General features: G+C 47.5%; 1 protein-coding gene across 1 annotated transcript in view; it reads right to left on the reverse strand.

The window, feature by feature from the left end:
- Positions 1–11,763, reverse strand: part of tsnare1 (T-SNARE Domain Containing 1) — a 192,286-nt gene that overhangs the window by 74,351 nt on the left and 106,172 nt on the right. The window contains exon 8 of the mRNA XM_020587268.1: positions 10,534–10,616. Within this exon, the coding sequence (XP_020442924.1) occupies positions 10,534–10,616 (83 nt within the window). The remainder of the gene's footprint in view (positions 1–10,533; positions 10,617–11,763) is intronic.

Raw genomic sequence — 11,763 nt, forward strand, 5'->3', positions numbered from 1 at the left:
TACAAAGCCCTTAATGACAAGGCTCCATCGTATCTTAAAGACCTCGTAGAGCCTTATCATCCTAACAGAGCACTTCGCTCTCAGAGTGCAGGTTTACTTGTGGTTCCTAGAATCCACAGAAGTAGAATGGGAGGCAGAGCCTTTAGCTATCAAGCTCCTCTCCTATGGAACCAACTCCCAGTCTCAGTTCGGGAGGCGGACGCCCTCTCTACCTTTAAGATTAGACTTAAGACTTTCCTTTTTGGTAAATCTTATAGTTAGGGCTGGATCTGGTGACCCTGAGCCTTCCCTTAGTTATGCTACTACAGGCCTAGGCTGCTGGGGGGGCCCATGATGCTCTGAGTTTCTCCCCTACCCTCTCCGTTCTATTTTCTCTATGCTCCTGTTAGGGTGATTTTCATTTTTAGATAGAAATGAATATAATTAATTAGGGTTTTGGACTTTTTCTCACACTCCTATATGCCACCATTACATATCACTAACTTTGTGTCTCCTCTCTCCCGTAGTGTGCCTTCTCTCTCTCACTGTACCTTTCTGCAGGTAGCCCTGGCCCAGGAGCTCTATGTTTCTGATGAGCAGTCACCAGCCACATCAACCTGACCAGTGTTTGATTGTTTGTTGTGTCCTGTTGCTTTTCTTCTTTTCTCTCTCATCTATCCACTCACCCCAACCAGTCGAGGCAGAAGGCCGCCCACCAAGAGCCGGGGTTTGTCGGAGGTTTCTTCCATTAAAGGGATTTTTTCCTCCCCACTGTTGCCAAGTGCTTGCTCAAGGGGATTTGTTGGGTTTTCCCTCTGTAATAATAGTGATAACAGTAAGGTCTAGGCCTTACTCTGTAAAGTGTCCTGAGATGACTTTTTGTTGTGATTTGGCGCTATACAAATACATTTGATTACAATAGAGTTTTCTGTTTCATTGAAGCCTTTTTCTAAACATTTGTTCACTGTTTATGACCATCACTCTAACTGAATAAAACATGACTGTTATAACAGAGACATCTGTTACGCTGAAATTAACCCTGCAATGTGGACCTTGCAGGCTGTACATAAAAAGCATAGTTTAAACACACACTTTCATTTAAATTTGCACAATTGTTTATAATTACAATGATAAATTTGTCCATTAATGTGAATTTGCTTGTGTTGAAAAAAGAAGATATAACCCATGTAAATGAATTTAACTTCTTTTGGTTATGATATGTAGTATGACAAATTGTCACTGAAGTTGAAGCATACAGCAAGGAGTTGAAGTCTCAGTGCAGAGGAATTCTTACTTCATAACAGATGAAAGTAGGAATTGTCACTGCAAGTGCTTAAAAGAAGCTGGGATTACAGTTGAAGTGGGAGCACTGGAGAGAGTTGGAGCGCTGCACTTTCAGCAGTGAAGTGTTGCCTTGCTACAGTTAAAGTCAGAGGTTTCATACACTTAGGTGGAGCTCATTAAAACATTTTTATCCACTTCACAGATGTCATGTTAACAAACTCTTGTTTTTACTACAAGGGAGAACACAAACTGTGCAAATGCACAAAATCATCAAGAGGCCAAAACTACCCATACTCACCATCCACAGCCAAGATTTCCAATTCTGTAGAAGGGACCAAAATTCACCTCCAGTGGTGATGTCCGTCATCATGGCTTTCTGTAATGCAGTCAAGTTTCGTATGGCCAAATCAATAGTAGCACCATCTGCGTCATTGTTAGGGATGTAAGTACAACAGGATGTGCCTATGATCACACAGACACCTCCTTGTGAAGCAGTTATTCGGTTAGGACGTGTACTTTATGCATGACACAAGCAATTTTTCCAAATGTTATTTATAGATAGATTATTTCACTTAAAATTCACTATGTCATAATTCCAGTGGGTTAGAAGTTTACATCCACTCCGTGAACTGTACCTTTAAACAGCTTGAGAAATTCCAGAAAATGATGTCATGGCTTTAGAAGCTTCTGATTGGCTAATTGACATCATTTAAATTGGTAGGAGGTGCAGCTGTACATGTGTTTTAAGGCCTGCCTCCAAACTCAGTACCTCTTTGTTTGACATCATGGGAAAAACAAAAGAAAAAAATTGTGGACCTCCACAAGTCTGGTTCATCTTTGGGAGCAATTTCCAAACACCTGAAGGCTCCACATTCATCTGTACAAACAATACTACACAAGTATAAACACCATGGAACAACACAGCCATCATACTGCACAGGAAGGAGACACATTCTGTCTCCCAGAGATAAACGTACTTTGGTCCAAACAGTACAAATCAATCCCAGAACAACAGCAGACACCGGAGGAAACAGTTATGAAAGTCTCTATATCCACAGTAAAACCAGTCCTATATTGCCATAACCTGAAAGGCTGCTCAGCAAGGAAGAAGCCACTGCTCCAAGACACCATACAAATGGCCAATTACAGTTTGCAGCTGCACACGAGGACAAAGATCTAACTTTTTGGAGAAATGTCCTCTGGTTTGATGAAACAAAATCTGAACTATTTGGTCATAATGACCATCATTATGTCTGGAGGAAAAAGGGGGAGACCTGCAAGCTGAAGAACACCATCCCAACCGTGAAGCAAGGTCAATGATTTGGGCTGTAGTTTTCCCTTTTCCATAGTGTAGGCTCCTCAATTTGGCTTTGTACACCAAGCACAATTGAACATGTGCCCAGTGTAGACATCAGCTTGAGTCTGCAATGTGCACATAATAATGCGCTGCAGATGCTATGTTTTTGATATAGACACGGTAAGTTCTATGCTTTTTTCCAGTGGTGCTACGACAGTCAAAACCTTTTGTTAATGCAGTGCTATTAAATTGTCAAACAAGGATATCTAATTTGGACTGGTTATACAAACTGTGTGTTCACATACAGATACAAAATAGTAGTTAAGATCTGCCCTGCATGTAGTTCTGAGAGCGTGCTGTCCAGCTCCCAGTAATTCTGTTAAGGTTGCTCAAACACAGAATCAGCGAGCAGGAAAAAGGACGGACCCAGGTAGCTGGCTTCGGTGCAAGCAGTGAGGTTTATTTACAGTGCAGTACAGTGAAATAAGTATAGGAGGGATGTAGAGAGAGATGACTGGGTGTTGATCAGCGGCAGCAGAAACACAGTCAATGGTATGATGGGTGATGATGGGCCAGGCTGCGGACACTGGGATCACTCCTGGACTGGTCGAGGTGGAGGCGATGATGGCTGAGGAAATAGGAGCATGAAAAGACAGGTTAAAGGAGACTGTCCATCGACCTGTGAGGCGGTGGCTGGTAGAGCTGAGTAAATCCAGAGTTCAGAGGAGGGTTCCGTAGAGGAGGAAAAAACAAAGGGCAGCAGGGCAGGATGGTGACTCGAGTGAAACACAGAATTTACAGCGGGCGTACTTGGCACAAAAAAACACAACAAAAACACACACGGGGCCTGAAGACAGAACTGGCAGGGGGGTGAACAGTGAGCAGTGTATAAGTAAGAAGGAAAACTAACGAGGCGCAGCTGGTGAGTAATCAGGGAAGTGGGACAGGTGTGTCGAATGGTGCAATCAGTGCAAGGGAACAGACTAGTGTGAGGAAAAGAAGAGAGGCAGGTGCTGCCGGGCAAACCTGACAGGACCCCCACCCCCAAGGATGGATACCAGACAGCCAAACCACCATCCGAGGGAGGGAGGCGGGGGCCACCGGAAGGAGGGCATCAACAGGGCCCCCCAGGTTTGCCCGGGTGTGCTCGATAGAATGAGGCAAGAAGGGCAGGATCAAGAATAAAGGAGCAGAGGATGCAGGACCGCTCCTCTGGAACATAGCCCTCCCAGTCCACCAGATATTGGAAACCCCGGCCCCTAGGGCGGACATCTAGAATCTGCCTGACGGTGTATGCAGGGCCACCATCCACCTCCAGGGCAGAAGGAGGTGGAGCTGGCGGCGGACAGAGGGGACTGGTGGAGACCGGTTTGACCTGAGAAACATGGAAAATAGGGTGTATACAAAGGGTATCAGGGAGTTGCAGTTTGATTGCAGTGGGGTGAATGTTTTCCTGGATGGTAAACGGCCCTAGGAACCAAGGCGAGAGTTTGGGGCATGCTCCTTTTATGGGGACATGGGCGGAGGAGAGCCACACCTGTTGCCCAACCTGGTAGGTGGGAGCGGCCCAACAGTGGCAATCAGCTAATCTTTTATTTTGGTCCGCCATGTGTGGACCGCAGTCAGAAACAATAGTGATGGGGGTGCTGTGAATGCGAAAGACATGCTGAACCAAGAGCTGGGCGGTGTCAAAATCAGTGGGGAGTTGTGGAAGGGTGAGGAAATGGGCGGCTTTGGAGAATCGGTCGGCAATGGTGAGTATGACAGTGTTGCCCTGGGAGGGAGGAAGGCCGGTGACAAAATCTAGGGCGATATGAGACCAGGGCCAACTAGGTGTAGTCAGTGGCTGAAGAAGCCCCACAGGGGACTGTTGGAGCAGTTTGGATTGCGCACAGGGAGCACAGGGAGCCACGTACTCCCTGGCATCTTTTTCTAGGGTGGGCCACCAGAAGTAACGTTTCAGGAGGCAAATGGTATGTTGTACCCCCGGATGGCATGCTAGCCGAGAGACATGGGCCCAGTCAAGGGTCTGGGCCCTAGCAGCCTGGGGGACGTATAATCTATCTGGTGGTCCACCCCCTGGATCGGGTTCCTGTTGCTGCGCCTCCTGTATGGTATCCTTGATTTCCCATGTAATGGCTACCACACAGGAGGCAGGCAGAATGTTTCGGGTGTGTCGTTGGTAGCCGGGGGATTGTATTGTCGGGAGAGCGCATCTGGTTTCTGATTACGGGACCCGAGCGATAAGAGAGGGTAAATCAGAACCGATCAAAGAGCAAGGCCCACCTTACTTGTCGGGGGTTCAATCTTTTGGCTGACTGGAGGTAGGCCAGGTTCTTGTGATCGGTCCATACTAAAAAAGGCTGGTCGGCACCTTCAAGGAGGTGTTGCCATTCTTCAAGAGCCAACTTTATGGCCAGGAGTTCTTTGTTTCCCACGTCATAGTTGCGTTCAGCCGGGGTCAACCATCTGGAGTAATAGGCACAGGGGTGCAAGGCATGGTCTTCCCCGGACCGCTGTGAAAGGACTGCTCCCACCCCAGTGTTGGATGGGTCCACCTCTACCACAAACTGCCATGTGGGGTCAGGTTGGAGGAGTACGGGGGCTGTGGTGAACCAGTCTTTGAGTGCTTGGAAGGCCTGCTCCGCTGTCCTGGACCATGCAAACTTCACCTTGGTGGATGTGAGTTGTGTGAGGGGGGCTGCAATGGTGCTGTAATTCTTGATGAAATGGCGGTAGAACTTTGCAAAGCCCAGGAAGCGTTGCAGGTCCTTCACACAGGTGGGGGTAGGCCAATTGGTGACAGCAGTGATTTTGGATGGATTGGCATGGAGTCTTCCCTGTTCTATGATGAACCCTAGGAATGCCATGGAGGGGGAGTGGAAGACGCACTTCTCAGCTTTAACATAAAGGCGGTTTTCCAGGAGTCGAAGAAGGACCTGACGAACGTGTTGGGTGTGCTCTGTAAGGGAAGAAGAATAAATGAGAATGTCATCGAGATATACAAAAACAAAATGACCAAGAAAATCACAGAGAACGTCATTGATCAACCCCTGGAAAACCGCCGGGGCATTGGTGAGGCCAAAAGGCATCACCAGATATTCAAAGTGCCCGAACGGGGTCTTGAAGGCAGTCTTCCACTCATCGCCCTCGCGGATGCGGACGAGATGGTAGGCACTCCTGAGGTCCAACTTGGTGAAGACTGCCACGCCCTGGAGAGACTCAGGCAGAAGAGAGGAGAGGTAAGGGGTATTTGTTTTTTACAGTAACGGCATTGAGACCATGATAATCAATACAGGGATGGAGGCCACCATCCTTCTTCCCCACAACAAAGAACCCTGCACCCAGGGGTGAGGAAGAAGGACGGATCATGCCTGCATGTCAGGCAGTTTCAATGTACTCCTCCAGAACCTGTCGTTCGGGTTTGGAGATGTGGAAGAGGCAGCTGTTGGGCAAGGTGGCTCCCGGGTACAGGTCGATGTCACAGTCATAAGGTCTATGAGGGGGAGAGAGTCCATGGCCAGGTGCTTATTGAACACCTGTTGCAGGTCGTGGTAGTGCGGGGATATGGAGGACAGGTCCAACGGCTCTGGAGGGGTAGCAGGTGAAGAAGAGGTGGGTTGTCCGGCGAGGAGACAGGTTGATGCACAGTCCGGGCTCCACTGGGTGATGGTGCCGGTGGTCCAGTCCACCGTGGGGTTGTGTTGGACCAACCAGAAGTGACCCAAAACCAGTGGTGTGTCCAGGATGGAGAAGATGTTGAAGTAGATGTCCTCGTGGTGGTTGCTGGTGACGGTGAGATGGAGATGGAGTTCGGTGAGTGATGTGGGTCAGCAGTCGGCTGTCGATAACCCGGGTCTCTATTGCATGGGGAAGCAATCAGGCCTAGTTGCTCCACCAGGGCCGGGTCCATAAGGATACCCCCGGCTCCAGAGTCAAGGAGAGCATGGCGGGAGGACACCTGACCAGCTGTTTCCAGGAGCACGGGGAGGAGGCAGCTGGTACCCGGCCTGGTGGAGGTAGAAGGACAGCCCGTCAGTGTCCCCACTATCACTGGCGGGCCCGTTCTTTTGGCCGCACCGGGCAGGTGGCGATGAGATGTTCCGGAGCCCCACAGTACAGGCACGACCCAGTGTGGATGCGGCAGGCCCGTTCTTCTGGATCTAGACGAGCACATCCCAAGTCCATGGGTTCATCCGTTCTTCGGGAGGTGCAGGTGTGAGAGTACCCCATGCGGAGAGGTACCCGGGCTTCGGCAGGTGGGGTTGCCATGACGTGGGTCCCGGGGGCCGACTGCTGCCCTGCTCTTTCCTTGCAGAAAGAGCATTGCTGTTTGTCAATAGGGATGGCCAAGTCTACCAGGGAGCGGAGAGAAGGGGGCTCGTCTCAAGTGTTCAGCTCCGCCTTGATGTTTTCATTGAGGCCGTGCCAGAAGGCCGCACGTAACACGTGGTCCTCCCAGCCGGCCTCCGTTGCAAGGACCCGGAAGTCAATGGAGTAATCCAAAACACGATGAGCCCCCTGGCAGATAGTCATAAGCTCCCTGGCGGCTTGACCCTGATGAGATGGAGGTGAAAAGATGGTCTGTATTTCTTCCAAGAACTCGGTAATGGTGGTGCCGATGAGCATACCACTGGTGTCCGCAGCTTCGGCCCAGGTAAGCGCTTTCCCTCGCAGCCGGTTAATAACGTAGCTTATTTTTTCTCTGTCATTGTGAAATGTCCGTGGTTGCTGATCGAAAACCCGGCGGCACTGCAGCAGAAAACCCTTGCACTTGTCCACGCTGCCATCAAAGACGTCAGGTTCTGGGATACGGGGATTACGGCAGGGACTGGCAGAACGGGGTGGATCTGAGTGTGGATCTGGGGTGGCAGCGTGACCATGGTGAAACAGTAGCAGTGAGGTGAGCTGTGCTACTTGCTGGGTCAGAGAGGATATGTCCAGTTGTTGCTGCTGCAGTTCTGTCCATTTGAGCGGTTAGATGTGCCGGAGTAGAGGCGCTACTTGCACCGGAGCCAGCAGGGTCCATGTTGGCCAGTTCGATCCGTTATGGTTGCTCGAACACAGAATGAGCGAGCGGGAAAAAGGACGGACCCAGGTAGCTGGCTTTGGTGCTAGCAGTGAGGTTTATTTACAGTGCAGTACAGTGAAATAAGTATAGGAGGGATGTAGAGAGAGATGACCAGTGTCGATCAGCGGCAGCAGACACAGTCAATAGTATGATGGGTGATGATGGGCCAGGCTGCGGACGTTGGGGTCACTGATGGGCTGGTCGAGGTGGAGGCGATGATGGCTGAGGAAATAGGAGCATGAAAAGACAGGTTAAAGGAGACTGTCCATCGACCTGTGAGGCGGTGGCTGGTAGAGCTGAGTAAATCCAGAGTTCAGAGGAGGGTTCCGTAGAGGAGGAAAAAACAAAGGGCAGCAGGGCAGGATGGTGACTCGAGTGAAACACAGAATTTACAGCGGGCGTACTTGGCACAAAAAAACACAATGAGAACACACACGGGGTCTGAAGACAGAGATAAAAACTGGCAAGGGGGTGAATGGTGAGCAGTGTATAAGTAAGAAGGAAAACTAACAAGGCGCAGCTGGTGAGTAATCAGGGAAGCGGGGCAGGTGTGTCGAATGGTGCAATCAGTGCAAGGGAACAGACTAGTGTGAGGAAAGGAAGAGAGGCAGGTGCCGCCGGGCAAGCCTGACAAATTCTTTTATTCATATCCATAATTTGAGCCAATAAAAATTTTCAGTTAATCAGTTTCTTTGAGTGTGCCCAGAACAAAGCACAAGTCTAGAGGTGATCGTGCTTTTGTGGCTGCTGCTCCCAAAATGTGGAATGATCTACCGCTGTCTATCAGCTTGTTCATCCCAAGTTAAAATTGATGAAAGCACATGAAATATCAAATGATGTGATAGATGGAGATTAAGCACTGTAGGCCATTAAAATCAGTTAAAATAAGAAAATAAAAGAAAACTATTGAAGTGTCAATATATAACTGCTCAAAGTTGAAATGAGGTGGCAGAGACAAGTCAGATGTGCAAGAAGCTGAAGTATCAGCTGGTATGAATGCACACGGTGCCACTAAAATGTCTACTTTACATGTATTTCACTTTTATTCACTGCAGCTTTAATAAAGCACTGGAACAACCAAGTGCATAATATATGGCACTGTTACACAGTTTGAAACATTCATTCATCATTCATTTTCTACCGCTTAGTCCCTGAACGGGGTCACGGGTGGGCCCGGAGCCAATCCCGGCCGGCAACACCCTGGACAGGTCGCCAATCCATTGCAGGGCTAACACATAGACGAACAACCACACACACGCATGCACTCCTATGGGCAATTTAGAGACACCAATCAACCTAAGCTGCATGTCTTTGGTCAGTGGGAGGAAGCCGGAGTACCCAGAGAGAACCCACACAAGCACGGGGAGAACATGCAAACTCCACACAGAAAGGTCCCAGGTGGGGCCCGAACCCAGAACCTTCTCGCTGGGAGGCAACGGCGCTAACCACTGTACCACGTATCATCAAGTTTGAAACAGTTTTATTGATTTAAGGGACAACAGCCATGTAAATATATTTTTATGGTGTAAAGCAGCAAAATCTGAGAAATCTTATTGTTTTTTGTATCATCAGTTCTATATAGTTTTACTGTAAATAAAACAAGGGCACATTTTTGTATATGGACAGTAGGGACATGTACCTACCAATATTTGGCTGTGTCCCTACCAGTGTTGAGACCAAACCTACACCCTTGATATAAAAACAAAGTCCTGAACTTCTACTCTTGTGCACAAATTTGGTTTGATGTTCATCATTTTCCTCTTTCTGGCTTCTTTGTTGTTGTGGCTTGTGGATACCCCAAGTGGGCCTTCACCAAAGCAAGGAAGAGGCCCAACACCAACAGGGAGAAACCAGAAACAAGAGGGGATAACACTGTCATCCCTTATGTGGCTGGTTTATCAGAGAAGTTAAAAAGGATCTTTCGCAACCACAGTATTCCAGTCAACTTTAAGCCAGGGACCACCCTGCGGCAAAGACTGGTCCACCCTAAGGACAAAACACCTAGACACAAACAGAGTGGTGTGGTGTATGTAATTAAGTGTAGTCAGGAGTGTAATGACTTGTACATTGGTGAAACTAAGCAGCTGCTTAGCTGCTTAACGCATGGCCCAACACAGGAGGGCCAACTCCAGTGGACCAGAGTCAGCAGTCCACCTCCACCTGAAGGACAAAGGACATTCTTTTGAGGACAGTGAACTCCAGATCCTCTCCAGAGAACATCACTGGTTCGAGAGGGGAGTCAAGGAAGCTATTTTTGTCCAAATAGAACACCCCTCACTAAATAGGGGTGGTGGACTACGACACAACTTGTCATCCATCTACAACTCTGTTTTGAGATCTCTGCCCAAACATGCCCACAAGGACAATAGGCGTCGGTCCATAGGTGAGGGTTCAAAGACAGGTAACGACGCTCACCGATACTGGGTTACAATGACTCAGAGAGCTAAACTGCTCAGTGTGAGCTCAGTCACGGCTCAGCTCTCCTTGAGATAATGAAATGATGATTAATGGGAAAGGTGTTGCAATTCACTCATTTGTTCACTCACAAGTAGAACAGTATCATGGGGGGACAGAGAGAGACCAGTGCAGTCATGACAGATTATTAATTATTTATTTATTTTTTATGAGTCCAGGCAATTATTTTATGTTTTCTGTCTCTAAATGCAATTCGTTTAACTGAAGGCAAAGGCTAGTAAAGTATGACATGGAGTTACATCGTCTTTGTTATTATGCTAGTGGGGATATGATAAAACTGTAATCTAGTTAGCAAAGTTCCTGTTCACATGGCTGATCAAGCTAAGCTTCTTTTGAGTGCATTACAATGTAAAATCTCAGTCAAGCACACAAAATTAAAAGAGAACAAACCATGAGGCACACTGCAGTAGAGGAAGGGTCACTTTACCTGGTATTGGTTGGCCTTTGCAAGCTCCTGATTGGCTGATTCCACATTGGATGATCCGGTCTGGATGTAATCTTCAATGCTGTCTGAGAAAACAATGAGCAAATTTCTTAATTTGTCACTGTCACTGCAGCAACTTACAACCCCAAATCAGTTGGAATAGTATCCAATTGGTATGTAAAATCAAAACCATCACAACCATATGGTCAGGTGACGTGGGTTTCACAGTTTAATCATTTTGGCTACAAGTTTTTTAATACCAAAAAGGTACATTCATTCATTTATTAATTTTTTAGTGTAGATGTGTGTGTGTTAAATATATATACATAACATATATACATATACATTCTTCCAAGCATCTCCAAATCGTTACTCCAAATCCAAGCCACTACTTCAATGTGAAAACACTAAATTCACACAAGTGTGTGGTTTGTCCATTCTGGGCTACTGTAAAAAACATGGCAGCTCAACATAGCAGCCTCCAGGATAGGTCAAAGGTCAAGGTCAAAGTGTTTATTTGTCATATGCACAGTTAGGAAACGTGTTTCCCTGTACAATGAAATTCTTACTTTGCCGTCCACATGAATGCCACAAAATACAAATGAAATATAAAGTAGATAAATAAGTAACACAAAATCTAAGGCACTTTAAGCAGCAAATGCAGCAATATAATAAAAATATAATAATCTAATAAGAGAATGCATGTTGCATGGGAGCAGCATGTGCAGCAGTCAACAGTCAATGTACAATTATGCATGTGCAAACTGAGAATGTAAACAGTACAGATCAACAGTATATGACGTATTTCCTGGTAATGAACTTCTGTCACCTGTTTAGGAGTCGGATGGCAGAGGGAAAAAAAGAGTTTTTCAGTCTAGAGGTCCTGCATTTCACACTTCTGAACCTCTGGCCAAAGGGTAGGGAGGTGAACAGTCCGTGCTTTGAGGATGGAGGTAGCTTTCCTACGCACCCTGCGGTGGTAAATGCTCTGCAGAGAGGGCAGTGGAGTTTCTGCCTTGCCCTTGTTAGTGCTGTAAATTGCTGGTCTCATCTGGTTTTGACTCCTGAGCTCATTACCTGCTATTGGATTTGGACACCATCTGCCTGTGTCTCTGCCCTCTCTCAGTTTCTGTATTTCTGTTTTGTTTCTGAATTCCGTTTTGGCCTCCTCAGGAAGTACAGCCACCGTTGGGCCTTCTTGACCAGCTGTGTGGTGTTAAGTGTCCAAGTGAG

This window comes from Monopterus albus, unplaced genomic scaffold (assembly GCF_001952655.1).
Source record: "Monopterus albus unplaced genomic scaffold, M_albus_1.0 scaffold449.1, whole genome shotgun sequence".
NCBI lineage: Eukaryota > Metazoa > Chordata > Actinopteri > Synbranchiformes > Synbranchidae > Monopterus > Monopterus albus.